Genomic DNA, 17,546 nt, shown 5'->3' with positions numbered 1-17,546 from the left:
TATTATACATTATATATAATATATATAAAATATATATTATATATTTTATATATTAGCCAGGCGTGGTAGCACGCGCCTGTAATCCCAGCTACTCAGGAGGCTGAGGCAGGAGAATCGCTTGAACCCAGGAGATAGAGGTTGCAGTGAGCCGAGATCATGCCACTGCACTCCAGCCTGGGCCACAGAGCGAGATTCTGTCTCAAAAAAAAAAAAAAAAAGAGTTGACGTGAGTGGATAAAAGGTGACCGACCTCCTAAGGGAAGGAGCTTCTCTAGAAAACGCGAATTTCGCCCCCTCAAGAGACAGCTGTGCAGGGCCATATCAAAACATGTGAAAGGAATGTATTTTAGGGTGGAATACTTTGCCTGCCTTCGGGCCTGCTGTCTGCCACGTGAGGCTGTGCCAGTGTGAGGTTGGAATTCGGGATCTGGAGGCTACAGAGCCATCGGTGTGGCCTGAGTCTCTAAGCACAGCGCCCAGAGGGAGAGGGCGGAGCAGGTCCGACCCCCTTTGCGGCAGGGCCTGAGCTGGTTTTCCAGGTTTCTCTGGAAGCCCTGTAGAGGAGCGGAGGGTCCATTCGGTGGGCTGGGAACTTTGAATTTAACTTTGGTTTGGAAGAGGCTTCCAGAGAGGATGTCTGGGAGCGTCTCGGAGAGGGACGAGGGGGCGCCGGGAGGAGCAGGTGCAGGAGCCCACGGCGCAGCGCCCCGCGCAGGCCTGGACGCGGGGACGGCCGCGGCGGCCGGGACAGGGGTCACCCCGCGGGGCCCTCCAGGATCGGCCGCCCCACAACCCCGGGCCAGGCCGAAACGCGAATCCTCCAGACCCCAGAAGCTGGGCCGGGCTGACCCCGAAGGCGTGGGCGCGGGCGGGGGCGCGGGCGGCGGGAGCGGTGGGCGCGGCAGGCGCACCCCCGGGCGCTGTGCGCGTGCGCAGAGGTCGCCCCGCCCAAGCCAGGCCCCGCTCCGCCCCGCCCCGCGCACGCCGGCCGCGCCCACGTGACCGGCCCGGGTGCAAACACGCGGGTCAGCTGATCCGGCCCAACTGCGCCGTCATCCCGGCTATAAGCGCGCGGCCTCGGCGACCCTCTCCGACCGGGCCGCCGCCGCCATGCAGCCCTCCAGTCTTCTGCTGCTCGCCCTCTGCCTGCTGGCTGCACCCGCCGCCGCACTCGTCAGGTGAAGCCTCGGGGGCCGGGGCTCAGGGACGGGCAGGGGTCGCGGCGCCGAGGTCCCGGGGCCTGTGGTGACTTTCGCGCTCCCTTGGGGCCCCCACGAGCCCCTTGCGCCCCCCGCGCTGGAATGCACCTGTGCCGCCCTGCGCGGCCTCCTGCACGGACCACCCGCCTACGGGGCGCCGGGCTCCGGAAGTGCAGGGGACCCGGGGCAGAGGCGCCAGATGCCTCTCCCCCATGCCACCCTGGGTTGTACCTTGAGGACTGCAGACTGACAGCAGCCTCCCTGGAGACGGGGCGGGGCGGGTGGAACTGGGGTCTGTACTGAGCGCCCTTGTTGCTGGAGACCTAGGTGCAGGCCCCAGAGCCCCCGAGTCTGGGCGAGTCCATTTCCTTAGGGACCGCTTTACCGCCTGTGAACTGGCGGCTTTAAAAGTTTGCTCCAGCGGCTCTTGTCACAGGCCCTGGGCTGGGAGTCCCCTCGAGACCCTAGGAGTTCCCATGTCCCTGAGAGAGGAGGAGGCATGGGGAGTGGGCCGGCTCACCCACCCCAGGCCGGGGGCTGTGCTGCAGTGAGGCCCACACGCTCCTCAGGCCGATCCCCTGTGCCAGGTGAGGCCACCGATTGGGCCTGGATGGGATGGGGCCCGGCCATGCCTGACCAGCTGGGCAGAGGAGGGCCATGCTGCAGTCTGCTTCCTTGACCCCCTCCCCAGCCCTTGCAAGGCAGCATGCATTCCCAGGAGGGGTATGCTGACCCATCCCATTGGGCACCTGCCCCACCCTTGTTCTGGGCCTTTGTGGGAAACCTGGGATCTGCGATGGGTCCACTGCCCTTGGGCAAGTGGGTGAGGTCAGAAGGCTGCAGGGGCTGGTGCTGGCTGGGTAGGAGGCACAGCAGGAGTAGTGGGCTAGGTAGGACTGAGCCTCACCAAAGGCTGTGGGGAACGGTCCGGGGCGGGTAGCCCCAATTAAAGTCGTTGTGGGGGAATAGCCACAAGCCTGAGCCTGCCTTGACCTTGCCAGCCTATCCACAGGCCTCCCCTCTCCAAGGAGGGCAGACACAGCAGAGGGGAAAGGATCCTGGGGCTTCTTGGAGGGAAGGGTAGCTGAATCCAAGCCCTCACCTGATTCCAGCTCTTGTGCAACTGATACTATTACACCTGCTTCCTGGGTCTCTGGAGGGCGTGTCCCTCCCCCAGGACAGAACCTGGGGCTCTTCCAGCCCACCGGCTCTTAGGCAATAATCTCATCTTCCCGGACCACGCCCTTGGCAAGCCAGGAAAAGCCGGCTAAGACCTTGGATTCTCAAGTCCCTGGGACAGGGGAGAGGTTTTATCTAAGTGATGAAAAGCCCAGGGGAGCGTCCTTGGAACAAGGAGTCGGTTCACACCAAGGGGAAAGCCAGTGGCCCTGGGGGAGGGGCAGGGACCCCTCTCTCTGTTACTCGCTTCCTGGGTATAGAACTCAGGACCCGTGACCTCAGTCTGGAGTTCCCTCCTGCACCCTGGCCGGCAGTGTGCTGGGTGACAGGACTCTGGAGGGGTACCCTGAGTGCAGCTGTCGGGGGAGGCAGGGTGGTGGGTGGGGGAGCACAGAAGCCTCTAAGGCCCCAGGTGCAGTCCTGGACCTCGTGGAGCCGAATGGAGTGAGGAGAGGGGCGGATGCACAGGAACGGGTGTGGGATGAGGACACTGGGCAGCCACAGGGTCCATGTGGAGGAGGACAGGTAGTCAAGGAGGGCTTCTGGAGGTGGTGTGGAGGGCCCATCTGATGGTCAGAGGAGGCCACCCAGGAGGTCAGGCAGAGCTGCCAGTGCCAGCCTGGAGGTGGGGTCACCTTCGTGCAGGTGTGTGGGGGTGGAGAGCACGTGTGATGGGGGCTGGGTACAGTGGGCTGCCTCAGAGCACTTTGGGCAGGAGTGACAGGTACCTGCCAGCACCCTGAGCAGCCATGCTGGCCACCATCCTGGAAGAGACCAGCACAGGTGCAGAGGGAGGACAGGAGACCCTTGGGGGCTTTGGAGCCTCTAGAATAGTTGAGGAGAGGAGGGGTGGGCACACTGGCCCCCAGGCTGGGTGTGTGGGGCTGAGGTGGGTGGCGGGTGACCACTTCTTAGGACTGTGGCCTGTGCAACCGGGGGGGCAATGGGTTGCCATCCACTGACTTGGGGGAGCTGGGCCAGCAGTTTCCAGGTGACAGGCAGGAGTTTGGTTTTGGCTGTGGCGACTCTGAGATTCCCCAGGGGCCTCCAGGTGGATGTGCAGTGTAGGCGGCCTGGGCCAGCAGGCTGGAGGGCCTCCCTGATATGCCCCGACCCCTGGTTGACAGGATCCCGCTGCACAAGTTCACGTCCATCCGCCGGACCATGTCAGAGGTTGGGGGCTCTGTGGAGGACCTGATTGCCAAAGGCCCTGTCTCCAAGTACTCCCAGGAGATGCCGGCCGTGACCGAGGGGCCCGTTCCCGAGGTGCTCAAGAACTACATGGACGTGAGTATGAGGTCTTAGCCCTGCTGCAAGCGGAGCCGCTGTCAGGAGAGCTCCGTGGGAGTGTGGGGAACACTCACGCCTCCTGTTCTCAGCAGCACAGTTTGAGTGGCTCACCTGGCCACGGTGGCGTCCAGGCTCGGCCACACTCCTCTCTTCCCCATCCTGGAACCTTCTGCCACGGGCCCCCCGTCGTTGCAGGGTCTTGGTCCTGCTCGGGCCTGGGAGGGTGATTGGGAGTGGCCTCGGGCCTTGGTGCTAGCTCGCCTGAGGGGGCGGTCCTTGGGCCTGCCTGAGTGTGGCCGGCTGACCTGGAGCCTTTTACTGCTGTCCTGCTGGGAGGCCTGTGGTGACTCGTGGCCTCCCCAGCCCCTCCCCATCTTCTTCCTCTCGCAGCAGCCCCTCCCGTGCCCACTACTCCTTCAGGGGGAAGCAGGATCCAAGGTGGAGCACTCTGGAAGCCACCGAGCAAGCTGGGGCTTGGTCAGCCTCATCCCAGCTCTGTGGGGTCAGTTCGAGGCCAGGGCCTGCTGTCCAGCCTCGGGGCTCTGGCCCACTGTGCGGGGGCCTTGCCCTCTGTCCTGCTTGGCCCGAGTCCTGGCTGTGACAGGAAGCTCAAGACTCACAGGCATGTGACTGGGCCAGGGGGGCCCTGGGGGGAGCCAGGCGCCGTGTGCCTGGTCCCGACTGGCCAGTTCCTGATCGCCCTAGCACGCGAGCAAGCAGATGCATGCATGCACACACATGCACACGCACACATGGAGATTTGCTGAGTGTCCCCCTGCCAGTGGTCACTTCTGTGGGGCCATGAGTCAGCAGCTGCTGTTGCTCCGTGAAGCCAGGCAGTCGGAGAAACATTGGGCTGGGCTGGTGCCAGGAATCTGGTGGCTGACGGTGGCCCAGGCTCCAATCCTGGGGGAAGCGGGTGCCCAGGCGACCCCAGACTCCAGGACCCTCTTACTCTCTGCCTCCTGAGAGGCTCAGCGGCATGGGACCCCTTGTGCTTGCCTGATCCCTGAGTCAGCACCCCCACCTGCCCCTGCTATCCCTGTGTACACGCGGGGAAACTGAGGCCCTGGGCCATTAAGGCAGGGTTGCTGGGCAGGCAGTGCCTCTAAGGCTTACCTTCTCCCCTTGACCAACTGAACCCCTCTGCCTGGAAGCCCTCCAGGCTTGGAGTTCACCCTGGAGGGCAGGGCAGGCACTGAGACACCCAGAATCAGACCCTGACATGGCCCCAACCTGGGGAGGAAGTCACTCCCTTTCTCAGACCCTGGACCGCAGGCCACCAGGGGAGTCGTCCAGGCCGGCCTTTCCTGCACCCGGGGCTCAGGCTGAGGGCCACACCTGTCCCCACCCTGGCTTGACCTCTGGCCTTGTCTTTTCTGTGGGGAAGTCCTCAGCCTCACCATGTACTGAGCAGGGGTAGGTGACAGAAGCCAGGGGTCTGGAGACGCCAAGTACCTGTGGGCATTAGGACCAAGGGCTGGGGACCTGGCCCATCTTCCCTGCAGGCAGAGCAGGTAGGAGTGGGTGGCTGTTGGCAGCTGTGGGCCCCGTGAATCCCCTCCCTCCAGCATGGGCCTTCAGGGCTTGGCTCTGGGGACAGCCGGGCCTTTTGAGGCCCAGTGGGGAGATAGGGCCCCCTCTCCCATCTCTGACGGACCCTGTCCCCTGCCAGGCCCAGTACTACGGGGAGATTGGCATCGGGACGCCCCCCCAGTGCTTCACGGTCGTCTTCGACACAGGCTCCTCCAACCTGTGGGTCCCCTCCATCCACTGCAAACTGCTGGACATCGCTTGCTGTGAGTCATGCACCCCGGCCCTGTCGCCCAGGTCCTGTCCTTCTGGGATGTCGCCGCAGGGCTGCCTCAGGAATCACTTGGGCAACGCACTTCTCCTGCCTCTTGGCCGCATGAGCCAGGCCAGCCCTCCACCCTGCTCCAGCCACTGACTTTCTGGGTGAACCACCAGCTGTGGTCTTGCTCTCAGCAGCGCTGGGGCTGGGGTGGCCGCAGAGGGAGCCAGCTGTGGCTGGGAGGGAGGCCCGGGGTCACAGCCCACAGTCCCGGGGCTCTGGCGTGATGGTGGGCCTCAGATCCCCTCCAAATCCCACCGTGGGGAGGCAGCTTGGGGGGGTGCAGGCTCCATGGTAGGTTGCAGGGGGATGGGGGAGGGCCACGGCCATGGCGTGGGCTGCGGGATGACCGGCGGGTCCCCTTGTCGCCCGGGGCAGGGATCCACCGCAAGTACAACAGCGACAAGTCCAGCACCTACGTGAAGAATGGCACCTCGTTTGACATCCACTATGGCTCGGGCAGCCTCTCCGGGTACCTGAGCCAGGACACCGTGTCGGTGAGTCCCTCTGGGGCCTTTCCCAGGACTCGAGGGGGCCAGGTTGTGGGGTTCACCCACCGTGGGTTTGTGGTTGAAAGGGAGGGCTCGGTGATCCCAGTCCAACCCCAGCCCTCAGGTGGCCGGGGCAGTCAGCAGGGTGAGGAGGGGCCTGGGAATGGGCCTGGTCGTGTGCAGGCTGGAGGGACAGCCTCAAAGCCAGGGGGTACAGGGGCAGGGGTCCCCAGAGTCAGGGCACAGTGAGTGGAAGGGAGGACAGGCAGATTGATTGGGCTCTCTTTGGTACGTTGGGTTTGAGGTGCCAGCAGGCGTTGAGGGCTGGACCTGGGGCTGCACAGGGTCCCTGCAGCAGGCTGAGGGGTTGGGGAGGCTGAGGGGTTGGGAGGATGTGCCAGGAACCCGCTGTGGGGGCTGCTGGCGGAGAGTCACCTGCAGGAGCCTGGGAGGGCGAGGGAGGGGGAGCAGCAGTGGCTGTTGGGGGACCCGCCTGCACTCCACCATCCTCAGGGCCCTGTGCAGAGCAACTCCCTGCCCAAGGAGAGGGTGAGCTGGCCCTTGTCACCCTGCCTGGGCCTCAGTGAGTTCTCACCTCGGAGCTGTCTGCTGGGGGTGGGCCAGGCCACAAGGGGTTCAGGAGTTATGGGACAATGACACAGCCCCCAGCTCTGAAGAGGGCCAGGAGGGCAGCAGAGCCCCCCTGCAGGCCCAGGGACCCGTGAAGAGGGCCCCTTCCTCCAGCTGGAGCTGTTCCTAACAGTCCCTGCTGGGCTGGAGTCCAGGTCTGTACAGGGGGCTCCTCAGAGCCCTCCTGTCTGGGCCCTGCTCAGCCTGAACAGGAAATTGCCCCGTCTGCCCTCTTCCGCCCTCTTCTGCCCCCTCCGCCCCGTGTCAGCCTCAAGCTGTCATTCCCTTCCCACATCCTGCTCTGGCCATGTTCTGTCTCTGCAGCCTCATCCAGGGCTGGGGGAGGGGACAGGCAGAGAAGGGGAAGGGGGCAGCATGGCTGTGAGTTTGGGATGGGGTCGGCAGGTTCCCCATCTCTCGGGCTCCTGGCCCAGGCTGTCTCTTATTCCCAGCGCTGAGGGCAGGAGCAGGACCTGCCTGTCATTGGTGGTGGGAACAAGAGGTCGGAACAGGGAGTGGAGCAAGGGGCCTGCCTGTCTGTGCTCCTGCCTGGTTCCCATCTCATTAAACCAAGCTCTGATGACTCCCACGAAGAGGGCCCCGCCACAGCCCGTGTCCCCATCCCCAGCGGTGTTCAGCTCAGGATTTCCAGCCCTTTCTTCTGGGCCCTCTGGGCCCTGTCATGTGTGAGATGAGGGGCATCCATTGAGCTGGGTTTTGTAGCCTCATGCTCAGGGAGGGGTGTAGGGCTCAGCCTGTCTGCTGCCCACTGACCCTGCCCTGGCCTGCAGGTGCCCTGCCAGTCAGCGTCGTCAGCCTCTGCCCTGGGCGGTGTCAAAGTGGAGAGGCAGGTCTTCGGGGAAGCCACCAAGCAGCCAGGCATCACCTTCATCGCAGCCAAGTTCGACGGCATACTGGGCATGGCCTACCCCCGCATCTCCGTCAACAACGTGCTGCCCGTCTTCGACAACCTGATGCAGCAGAAGCTGGTGGACCAGAACATCTTCTCCTTCTACCTGAGCAGGTGGGCGCATGGCTTCCCTCTCACTCAGCGTTGCTGGGAGGCAGGGCGGGGCTGGACTGGGAGCTTTCTAGGCACCCCCACTCAGTGCTGCCCCTCCCTGCTGCTGTGGCCAGAGCTCCTGACCTCTGACCTCAGGGCATCCGGGAGGCAGGGGCTGGCCGCCCTTCTGCAAAGGAGTCAGCGGCATCACACAGAAAGCTGTTTGGCCGGGGTCTCCCAGTGGGAGGGGCTCGGGCCAGGCTGTGGGTCCTGGGACCTTGGCAGCTGGGCCTCCCTCCTATGAGAATGGACCCAGGTCAGGGGTCTTGGCGGTTCCTCTTGGTTCAGTCGGCCCGTCGGTCCCTGGACCTGGTGATGGGCACATGTGGTCCTGGTCCCGGGGTTGCTGATGGTGGAGAGGGGACATGGTGCCCAGGGGACTGGGGATCCCCGGGGAGGTGACCTTGGGTGGGTATGGGTCCCCGGCACCATGCGGCGAGCAGCTCTGTGGGTGTCCCCAGCAGATGCCGGCTGCCCTCGAGGAGGAACATAGGGGGGCCCTTCCTTCTGGGAAAACGGTTCTCCCGCAGGGCCCCCACCTGCAGCCACTGCTCCAGCATGGGTGACCCATGGTCAGGTGACCTTGGGAAAAGGGGACGTCGGCCTCAGTTAGTTTCCTCTTCTCGGGGCAGACTTGAGTGGAGGGTTCCACGTAAGACGGCTGACTGGGGGTTGGGGGCTTTTGTTTTGTGGGTGGGCAGCGTGTCAGCCGGCGGCCTCCTGCCCTGAGCTACGCCTGGTCACTGCCCCACACTCTCCAGGGCTGACAGGGGCAGGTTTACCTCGCATGGCTCACTTGGCACTTGGAGTCTCTGGGCCTGACCCCTGACCTTGGGGCGCTTCCGGCAGAATTCCAGCCATAGGGCTGGCCAGGCCTCTTTGCTCTGCCCCTTGCCTGGGCAGTGAATACTCCTTAGCAACACCCAGGGCTAAGCTGCTCACTAGAGGCCAGGACACAGGTGAACCAGCTGAGCCATTTCCCCAGGAGCCTTGGGGCACAGGGGAGGCAGTGAGGTGAAAAGGGGTGCCCTGAGGGCAAGAGGGCATGCAGGCATGAGTGCCCACATGGGGAGGGGGCACACAGCCTGAGTACCCAGGTCAGGGAGGGGGACACAGGCATGAATGCCCATGTAGGGGAGGGGCACGCAGACTGAGTGCCCAGGCTGGGGGGAGGAGCACAGTGTGAGTGCCCAGGTAGGGGGGGAGGCACACAATGTGAGTGCCCAGGTCGGGGGAGGGATACACAGGCATGAGTGCCAGGTGGGGGAGGGGCACACACTGTGAGTGCCCAGGTGGGGGGAGGGGTACACAGTGTGAGTGCCAGGTGGGGGAGGGGCACACTGTGAGTGCCCAGGTAGGGGGAGAGGCACACAATGTGAGTGCCCATGTGGGTGAGGGGCACGCGGTATGAGTACCCAGGTCGGGGGAGGGATACACAGTGTGAGTGCCCAGGTAGGGGGGAGGCACACAATGTGAGTGCCCAGGTCGGGGGAGGGATACACAGGCATGAGTGCCAGGTGAGGTGGAGGGAGGGGCACACGGTTGTGAGTGCCCAGGTGTAGTTTCAAGGCAGCAGCTTGGGCAGGAAGTAAAGCCAGGCAGCAGGGAGGGTCTGAGGGCTTCTGAAAGCATGTTTGGTGAGGAGAGGAGAGGTGGGAGTTGCTGATCAGGTTTCTACACTTGGGATTGCAGAGGTGTTGACAAGAGGCGAAGGCAGAGAAGGCTGGAGGAGGGCAGAGGCCCCGAGCGGTGCTGGGAGGACTGGGTCAGGCCTGGTGCTGCCTCGAGTGACAGGCAGTGGGATGGTGGCCAGCTTAGCTGCAGACACCCTGGCGGGATGGCAGAACCGCCCCAGGCACGGAGAGCCTCTCTACCGGGACCGGCAGGATTTGCTGCGTTGAAAGCTTGTACTTGAGCAATGTTTAGAAACAAACCCGGGCGACATGGGCTGCAGGTCCTAGGAAGTGCAGTGCGCTCCTGCCCAGAAGCACCTTGGCTGGCCATCAGTGATCTGGATGAGGGGAAGATGAGTGGACGTGGCTCGGGGATGCAGGTGGAAGGTGTTCCCAGGAGCAGCCAGTGCAGAGGCCCTGTGGCCAGAACCAGCCATCCCAACTTCCCAGATTGTGCCATCACTCCCTCCTGGAAGCCTTCTTTGGTTTTTCTTCCAGACAGACAGACAGGGTCCTCCCCACTTCGGCTCCTGGCATTCACTTCTTTGTCTGCCCCCAGCCTTGACCCTGATGTCTGGCTGAACCTTGGCTCCTGAGCAGACCAGGAGAACCTGAGGGTTGAGGAAAACCTCTTCTGGGCCAGGCTGGGCCCACGCAGAGCAGCCCTACCCTGGGAAGAAGGGAGTCCGTCCCTCCTCCTGCCTTCTGGGCCTTTCATCCCTGCAGGTTCAGAAAGGCCCCTCCTTCAGGAAGCTCTCCCTGATTGCCACATTCACTCCCTTACTCCTGACCTGGCACTCTTGTGCTTGGGGGGTGGAGTGGCAGCTGACTCCTCCCTTCGTTTTCCTCCTAGGGACCCAGATGCGCAGCCCGGGGGTGAGCTGATGCTGGGTGGCACAGACTCCAAGTATTACAAGGGTTCTCTGTCCTACCTGAACGTTACCCGCAAGGCCTACTGGCAGGTCCACCTGGACCAGTGAGTAGTGGCTGCCGTCGGCTCCCCTGGGTTCCGTGGGTGGGGGCGGCTTGCGGGGACCCTGGAGGACCCCAGTTCTGCAAGTGGGGGTTGCATGTGGGGAGTAGTGGAGCTGGGCAAGAAAGAGATGGGGTCAGACTAGCCCTCCATGCCCTCCATGCCCCCCCATGCCCCCTATCACCTCCATCCCCTCTTATCCCCTCTATCCCTCCATCCCTCCATTTCCTCCATGCCTCTGTGACTCTCCATACCCCTCCATCCCTCCATCCCTCCATCCCTCCATCCCCTCCATCCCTCTATCCCTTCCATCCCCTCCATCCCTCCATCCCTCCATCCGCTCCATCCCTCCATCCCTCCATCCCTCCATCCCTCCATCCCCTCCATCCCCTCCATCCCTCCATCCCTCCATCCCTCCATCCCCTCCATCCCCTCCATCCCTCTCCATCCCCTCCATTTCCTCCATGCCTCTGTGACTCTCCATGCCCCTCCATCCCTCCATCCCTCCATCCCTCCATCCCTCCATCCCTCCATCCCTCCATCCCCTCCATCCCCCCATCCCCCCATCCCCCCATCCCCCCATCCCTCCATCATTCCATCCCTCCATCCCCTCCATCCCCTCCATCCCCTCCATCCCCTCCATCCCCTCCATCCCTCCATCCCTCCATCCCCTCCATCCCCTCCATCCCCTCCATCCCCTCCATCCCCTCCATCCCCTCCATCCCCTCCATCCCTCCATCCCCTCCATCCCTCCATCCCCTCCATCCCCTCCATCCCTCCATCCGCTCCATCCCTCCATCCCTCCATCCCTCCATCCCTCCATCCCCTCCATCCCCTCCATCCCTCCATCCCTCCATCCCTCCATCCCCTCCATCCCCTCCATCCCCTCCATCCCTCCATCCCTCCATCCCCTCCATTTCCTCCATGCCTCTGTGACTCTCCATGCCCCTCCATCCCTCCATCCCTCCATCCCTCCATCCCTCCATCCCTCCATCCCTCCATCCCCTCCATCCCTCCATCCCCTCCATCCCCTCCATCCCCTCCATCCCTCCATCCCTCCATCCCTCCATCCCTCCATCCGCTCCATCCCTCCATCCCTCCATCCCTCCATCCCCTCCATCCCCTCCATCCCTCCATCCCCTCCATCCCTCCATCCCTCCATCCCCTCCATTTCCTCCATGCCTCTGTGACTCTCCATGCCCCTCCATCCCTCCATCCCTCCATCCCTCCATCCCTCCATCCCCTCCATCCCCTCCATTCCTCCATCCCCTCCATTTCCTCCGTGCCTCTGTGACTCTCCATGCCCTCCATCCCTCCATCCCTCCATCCCTCCATCCCTCCATCCCTCCATCCCCTCCATCCCCTCCATCCCCTCCATCCCTCCATCCCTCCATCCGCTCCATCCCTCCATCCCTCCATCCCTCCATCCCCTCCATCCCCTCCATTCCCCCATTCCCTCCGTCTCCTCCGTCTTCTCCATCCCTCCATCCCTCCATCCCTCCATCCCTCCATTCTTCCATCCCCTCCATCCCTCCATCCCTCCATCCCCTCCATCCCTCCATCCCCTCCATCCCCTCCATCCCCCCATCCCCCCATCCCCCCATCCCCCCATCCCCTCCATCCCCTCCATCCCCTCCATCCCCTCCATCCCTCCATCCCCTCCATCCCCTCCATCCCTCCATCCCTCCATCCCTCCATCCCTCCATCCCCTCCATCCCCTCCATCCCCTCCATCCCCTCCATCCCTCCATCCCTCCATCCCTCCATCCGCTCCATCCCTCCATCCCTCCATCCCTCCATCCCCTCCATTCCCCCATTCCCTCCGTCTCCTCCGTCTTCTCCATCCCTCCATCCCTCCATCCCTCCATCCCTCCATCCCCTCCATCCCTCCATCCCTCCATCCCCTCCATCCCTCCATCCCCTCCATCCCCTCCATCCCCCCATCCCCCCATCCCTCCATCCCCTTCATCCCCTCCATCCCCTCCATCCCCTCCATCCCTCCATCCCTCCATCCCCTCCATCCCTCCATCCCTCCATCCCTCCATCCCCTCCATCCCTCCATCCCTCCATCCCCCCATCCCCCATCCCCCCATCCCCCCATCCCCTCCATCCCCTCCATCCCCCCATCCCTCCATGCCCCTCCATGCCCCTCCATCCCCGCCATCCCTCCATCCCTCCATCCCTCCATCCCCTCCATCCCCTCCATCCCCTCCATCCCTCCATGCCTCCATCCCCTCCATCCCTCCATCCCCTCCATCCCTCCATCCCCTCCATCCCTCCATCCCTCCATCCCCTCCATCTCTCCATCCCCTCCATCCCTCCATCCCCTCCATTTCCTCCGTGCCTCTGTGACTCTCCATGCCCTCCATTCCTCCATCCCTCCATCCCTCCATCCCTCCATCCCTCCATCCCCTCCATCCCCTCCATCCCTCCATCCCTCCATCCCTCCATCCGCTCCATCCCTCCATCCCTCCATCCCCTCCATCCCCTCCATCCCCCCATTCCCTCCGTCTCCTCCGTCTTCTCCATCCCTCCATCCCTCCATCCCTCCATTCTTCCATCCCCTCCATCCCTCCATCCCTCCATCCCCTCCATGCCCCTCCATCCCCGCCATCCCTCCATCCCTCCATCCCTCCATCCCCTCCATCCCCTCCATCCCCTCCATCCCTCCATGCCTCCATCCCCTCCATCCCTCCATCCCCTCCATCACTCCATCCCCTCCATCCCTCCATCCCTCCATCCCCTCCATCCCTCCATCCCTCCATCCCTCCATCCCCTCCATCCCCTCCATCCCCCCATTCCCTCCGTCTCCTCCGTCTTCTCCATCCCTCCATCCCTCCATCCCTCCATCCCTCCATCCCTCCATTCTTCCATCCCCTCCATCCCTCCATCCCTCCATCCCCTCCATCCCTCCATCCCCTCCATCCCCCCATCCCCCCATCCCTCCATCCCCTCCATCCCCTCCATCCCCTCCATCCCCTCCATCCCCTCCATCCCCTCCATCCCCTCCATCCCTCCATCCCTCCATCCCTCCATCCCCTCCATCCCTCCATCCCTCCATCCCCCATCCCCCCATCCCCCCATCCCCTCCATCCCCTCCATCCCCCCATCCCTCCATGCCCCTCCATGCCCCGCCATCCCCGCCATCCCTCCATCCCTCCATCCCTCCATCCCCTCCATCCCCTCCATCCCCTCCATCCCTCCATGCCTCCATCCCCTCCATCCCTCCATCCCCTCCATCCCTCCATCCCCTCCATCCCTCCATCCCTCCATCCCCTCCATCCCTCCATGCCTCCATCCCCTCCATCCCCTCCATCCCTCCATCCCTCCATGCCTCCATCCCCTCCATCCCTCCATCCCCTCCATCCCTCCATCCCCTCCATCCCTCCATCCCTCCATCCCTCCATCCCTCCATCCCCTCCATCCCTCCATCCCCTCCATCCCTCCATCCCCTCCATTTCCTCCGTGCCTCTGTGACTCTCCATGCCCTCCATCCCTCCATCCCTCCATCCCTCCATCCCTCCATCCCTCCATCCCCTCCATCCCCTCCATCCCCTCAATCCCTCCATCCCTCCATCCCTCCATCCGCTCCATCCCTCCATCCCTCCATCCCCTCCATCCCCTCCATCCCCTCCATCCCCCCATTCCCTCCGTCTCCTCCGTCTCCTCCATCCCTCCATCCCTCCATCCCTCCATCCCTCCATCCCTCCATTCTTCCATCCCCTCCATCCCTCCATCCCTCCATCCCCTCCATCCCTCCATCCCCTCCATCCCCCCATCCCCCCATCCCCTCCATCCCCTCCATCCCCTCCATCCCCTCCATCCCTCCATCCCTCCATCCCTCCATCCCTCCATCCCTCCATGCCCCTCCATCCCTCCATCCCTCCATCCCTCCATCCCTCCATCCCTCCATCCCTCCATGCCCCTCCATCCCTCCATCTCTCCATCCCTCCATCCCTCCATCCCTCCATGCCCCTCACCACCACCTGAGGGTCTCCCACCCCCTCTACCACTCTGGGTCTCCTCTCTCACCCTTCGCCCTGGAGGGCTTAGAGCCGGCTGTGCTTCAGGAGCCCTGAGAGGAGGAGAGTGCAGCCCAGCCAGGGGAGGGGCTCCCAGGGAGGGGCACTGGGCCCCCAGGGCACACTCTAGTCCGGGTAGGGGCCTCACGCCGTGACTCCCCGCAGGGTGGAGGTGGCCAGCGGGCTGACCCTGTGCAAGGAGGGCTGTGAGGCTATTGTGGACACAGGCACTTCCCTCATGGTGGGCCCCGTGGATGAGGTGCGCGAGCTGCAGAAGGCCATCGGCGCCGTGCCGCTGATCCAGGGCGAGGTGAGTGCCGGGCGCTGGGGCTGGGGCTGGCAGGAGGAGCCCCAAGGCCACCGCCACCACCCTGACACTGCCGTGACCCCTCTTAGTACATGATCCCCTGTGAGAAGGTGTCCACCCTGCCCGCGATCACACTGAAGCTGGGAGGCAAAGGCTACAAGCTGTCCCCAGAGGACTACACGCTCAAGGTGAGCAGGCAGTGGGGTGCCGCACGCCCCAGGTGAGCGGGAGCGGTGGGGGGCCACACGCCCCAGGTGAGCGGGCGGTGCCAGGCCTGGGTGCTGACCACCAGGGCCGTCCCAGGTGTCGCAGGCCGGGAAGACCCTCTGCCTGAGCGGCTTCATGGGCATGGACATCCCGCCACCCAGCGGACCACTCTGGATCCTGGGCGACGTCTTCATCGGCCGCTACTACACTGTGTTTGACCGCGACAACAACAGGGTGGGCTTCGCCGAGGCTGCCCGCGTCTAGTTCCCAAGCCGTCGGCACGCCAGCACAGAAACAGAGGAGAGTCCTGGAGGAGGAGGCCCCTGGCCCCGCGGCCCCCTCCCACACACACTCACACACACCCGCACACTCGCCCGCCCACTGTCCTGGGTGCCCTGGAAGCCGGCGGCCCAAGCCCAACTTGCTGTTTTGTTCTGTGGTTTTCCCCTCCCTGAGTTCAGAAGTGCTGCCTGCCTGTCCGTCTGTCCATCTATTTGGTGGGGGTAGAGGTGATCCGGAGCACAGATCTGTTTCATGCATTGGAAGACCCCCGCCCAAGCTTGGCAGCCGAGCTGGTGTATCCTGGGGCTCCCTTCATCTCCAGGGAATCCCCTCCCCAGCCCTACCAGCGCCTGCTGGGCTGAGCCCCTACCCCACACCAGGCCGTCCTCCCGGGCCCTCCCTTGGAAACCTGCCCTGCCTGAGGGCCCCTCTGCCCAGCTTGGGCCCAGCTGGGCTCTGCCACCCCTACCTGTCCAGTGTCCTGGGCCCATTGAGGATGAGGCCACTAGAGGCCTGAGGATGAGCTGGAAGGAGTGAGAGGGGACAAAACCCACCTTGTGGAGCCTGCAAGGTGGTCCTGGGACTGAGCCTGTCCCAGGGGCATTTATTGGCCTGGAGGTGGGGCTGGGATTGGGGGCTGGTGCCAGCCTTCCTCTGCAGCTGACCTCTTCTGTCCTCCCCTTGGGCGGCTGAGAGCCCCAGCTGACATGGAAATACAGTTGTTGGCCTCCCCTCTGTGCTGGTGTGCTCTGTGCTTGGTCAGGGGTGGCTCCAACTTGGGATGGGGAAGTGGGGTGGGTAGTGCGAAGCCGGCACGGCAGCTGACTCAGGGCAGCACCGGGACAAGCGTTTGGGGTGCCCTGGGCCTGTGGCCCCCTGCCCAGCCCGTGGGCTCCAGCCTGGTCGGCCAGCGGGGACCGACTTGTTTCCAGGTCTGGAGCAGTGGCCGGCAGGATGTGGCCTTGGCTGGGGCTTCAGGGTGTCCAGTGTGAGTGCCAGCCTTGAGGAGTGATTTCAGGGAGGTGGCCCAGCCAGGCGGCCACGGCACTTGAACAGAGGATATTTCTGCTCTCGGGGACCATCAGAGCAAGCCTACCAGTCACCCTCCTCAGCCCTCTTCTCCTGGGAAAGAAATGGCCCCAGGTGGCGTGGGTGGCTGGCCTAGCTGGGCCTTCTTGCCTCCCAGGCACTAGAAGCGGTTTTGTGTGCAGTGAGCCGAGCTGGCACCAAGCAAGCCTGCCTGGGGTCACTGGTTGCAGGGATTGGACTCAGAAGTCCCCTCCAGCCACAGTTGCCAGTCACGGATGCCCAGGCTGATAACGCAGTGCGCTTGTTCCGCTGGGAGGGGAGGGGTTGGGAGCGTGTGTCCGGATGCAGTGGTAGCAGCCCCTGGGGTTTTAACAGGTAAGTAGGAGTTTGTGGGCATGTGGTGATGGGAGCAGAGTTCCTTTTGGGATCAGTAGCTCTGGAGTCACTTAGAGCCCCCTCGAGCCCCACCCCAACAGGTTAGAAGATGAGGCAGATGTGACATTCGCCATTATTTTGATGCCTCTGCCTGAGGGTGGTGGCTGCCTTGGCCTTCCTCCCGAGGGGCTGCAGGCTTGCACCCCAGAACCATGCCACAGCAGACACCTGGAGCAAGAACACTTACCCAGGATGGCATGGAGGCTCGGAAACGCATGCCTAGCGTTTGGCATGCCTGAAATCTGAGCAGAGCCGGGCAGAGCTCTGCAGGGCCTGGCAGGGCTTCTGGGGAGACAAATGTCCTGTCATCAGATGTTTTGTGCACTGAGGCCCGGGAGGGCAGACAGGTGCAAGGAGGCAGCCGTGCCCTGTTGTCCCCGCCCCATCCCACTCTCCCCATCTCCCTCCCTCTGCAGCTTGTCAGCTCCGTCCAGCTCCCATCTTCACGGCTACTGCCCTGGGGTTGCTCCGAGGGTTCCCTCCAGCACGGCAGGATTCTCGGGGCCCTAGAGTCTGACCCCGGGTTCCTCTGTGGTTTTCTAGCTGGTGACTGGACCCTGAGCCTGGAGTCCCCCTTATCTAGACTGGGTTGTAACCAGAAACCCCTAGCAGAGGAGATGCTGGAGCCCAGGCCCTTGGGGAGCCCAGCACAGTCACATGAATGGTGGCTGTGCCGAGTTTGGCTGGGCCCTGGCTCTGCCCTGCGACCCCCTGGCTGCCTCTCAGTGGTGTTTCCTGGCCTCAGAGAGAGGCAGCCCCAAGGTGGCCTGAGGCCGGGAGCAGGCCCTGGCTCCCCTGTCACGTACCCAGTGACCCTGGGCAGGCCCTGGCCCCTCGGGCCCAGGCAACCTTCTCTTCCTGCTGTGGAGGCCTCCTCACTGCCTGAGGCCTTCTGGGCAAAGTGGGGCAGCACTG

The 17,546-nt window shown here is 63.9% G+C and overlaps 1 protein-coding gene across 1 annotated transcript; it reads left to right on the top strand.

Annotated features, from left to right (window-relative positions):
- The first annotated feature begins 1,093 nt into the window (after positions 1–1,093).
- Positions 1,094–15,902, top strand: CTSD (cathepsin D). The gene is given in 9 exon segments (NM_001132020.1): positions 1,094–1,178; positions 3,506–3,665; positions 5,344–5,467; positions 5,899–6,017; positions 7,433–7,665; positions 10,231–10,353; positions 14,537–14,681; positions 14,768–14,866; positions 14,982–15,902. Coding segments are annotated over 9 exon segments (1,239 nt in total). The 5' UTR covers positions 1,094–1,110; the 3' UTR covers positions 15,150–15,902.
- The last annotated feature ends 1,644 nt before the right edge of the window (positions 15,903–17,546 follow it).

Source organism: Pongo abelii, chromosome 9 (assembly GCF_028885655.2).
Source record: "Pongo abelii isolate AG06213 chromosome 9, NHGRI_mPonAbe1-v2.0_pri, whole genome shotgun sequence".
Classification (NCBI taxonomy): domain Eukaryota; kingdom Metazoa; phylum Chordata; class Mammalia; order Primates; family Hominidae; genus Pongo; species Pongo abelii.
This window is presented reverse-complemented; position numbering and strand designations above follow the sequence as displayed.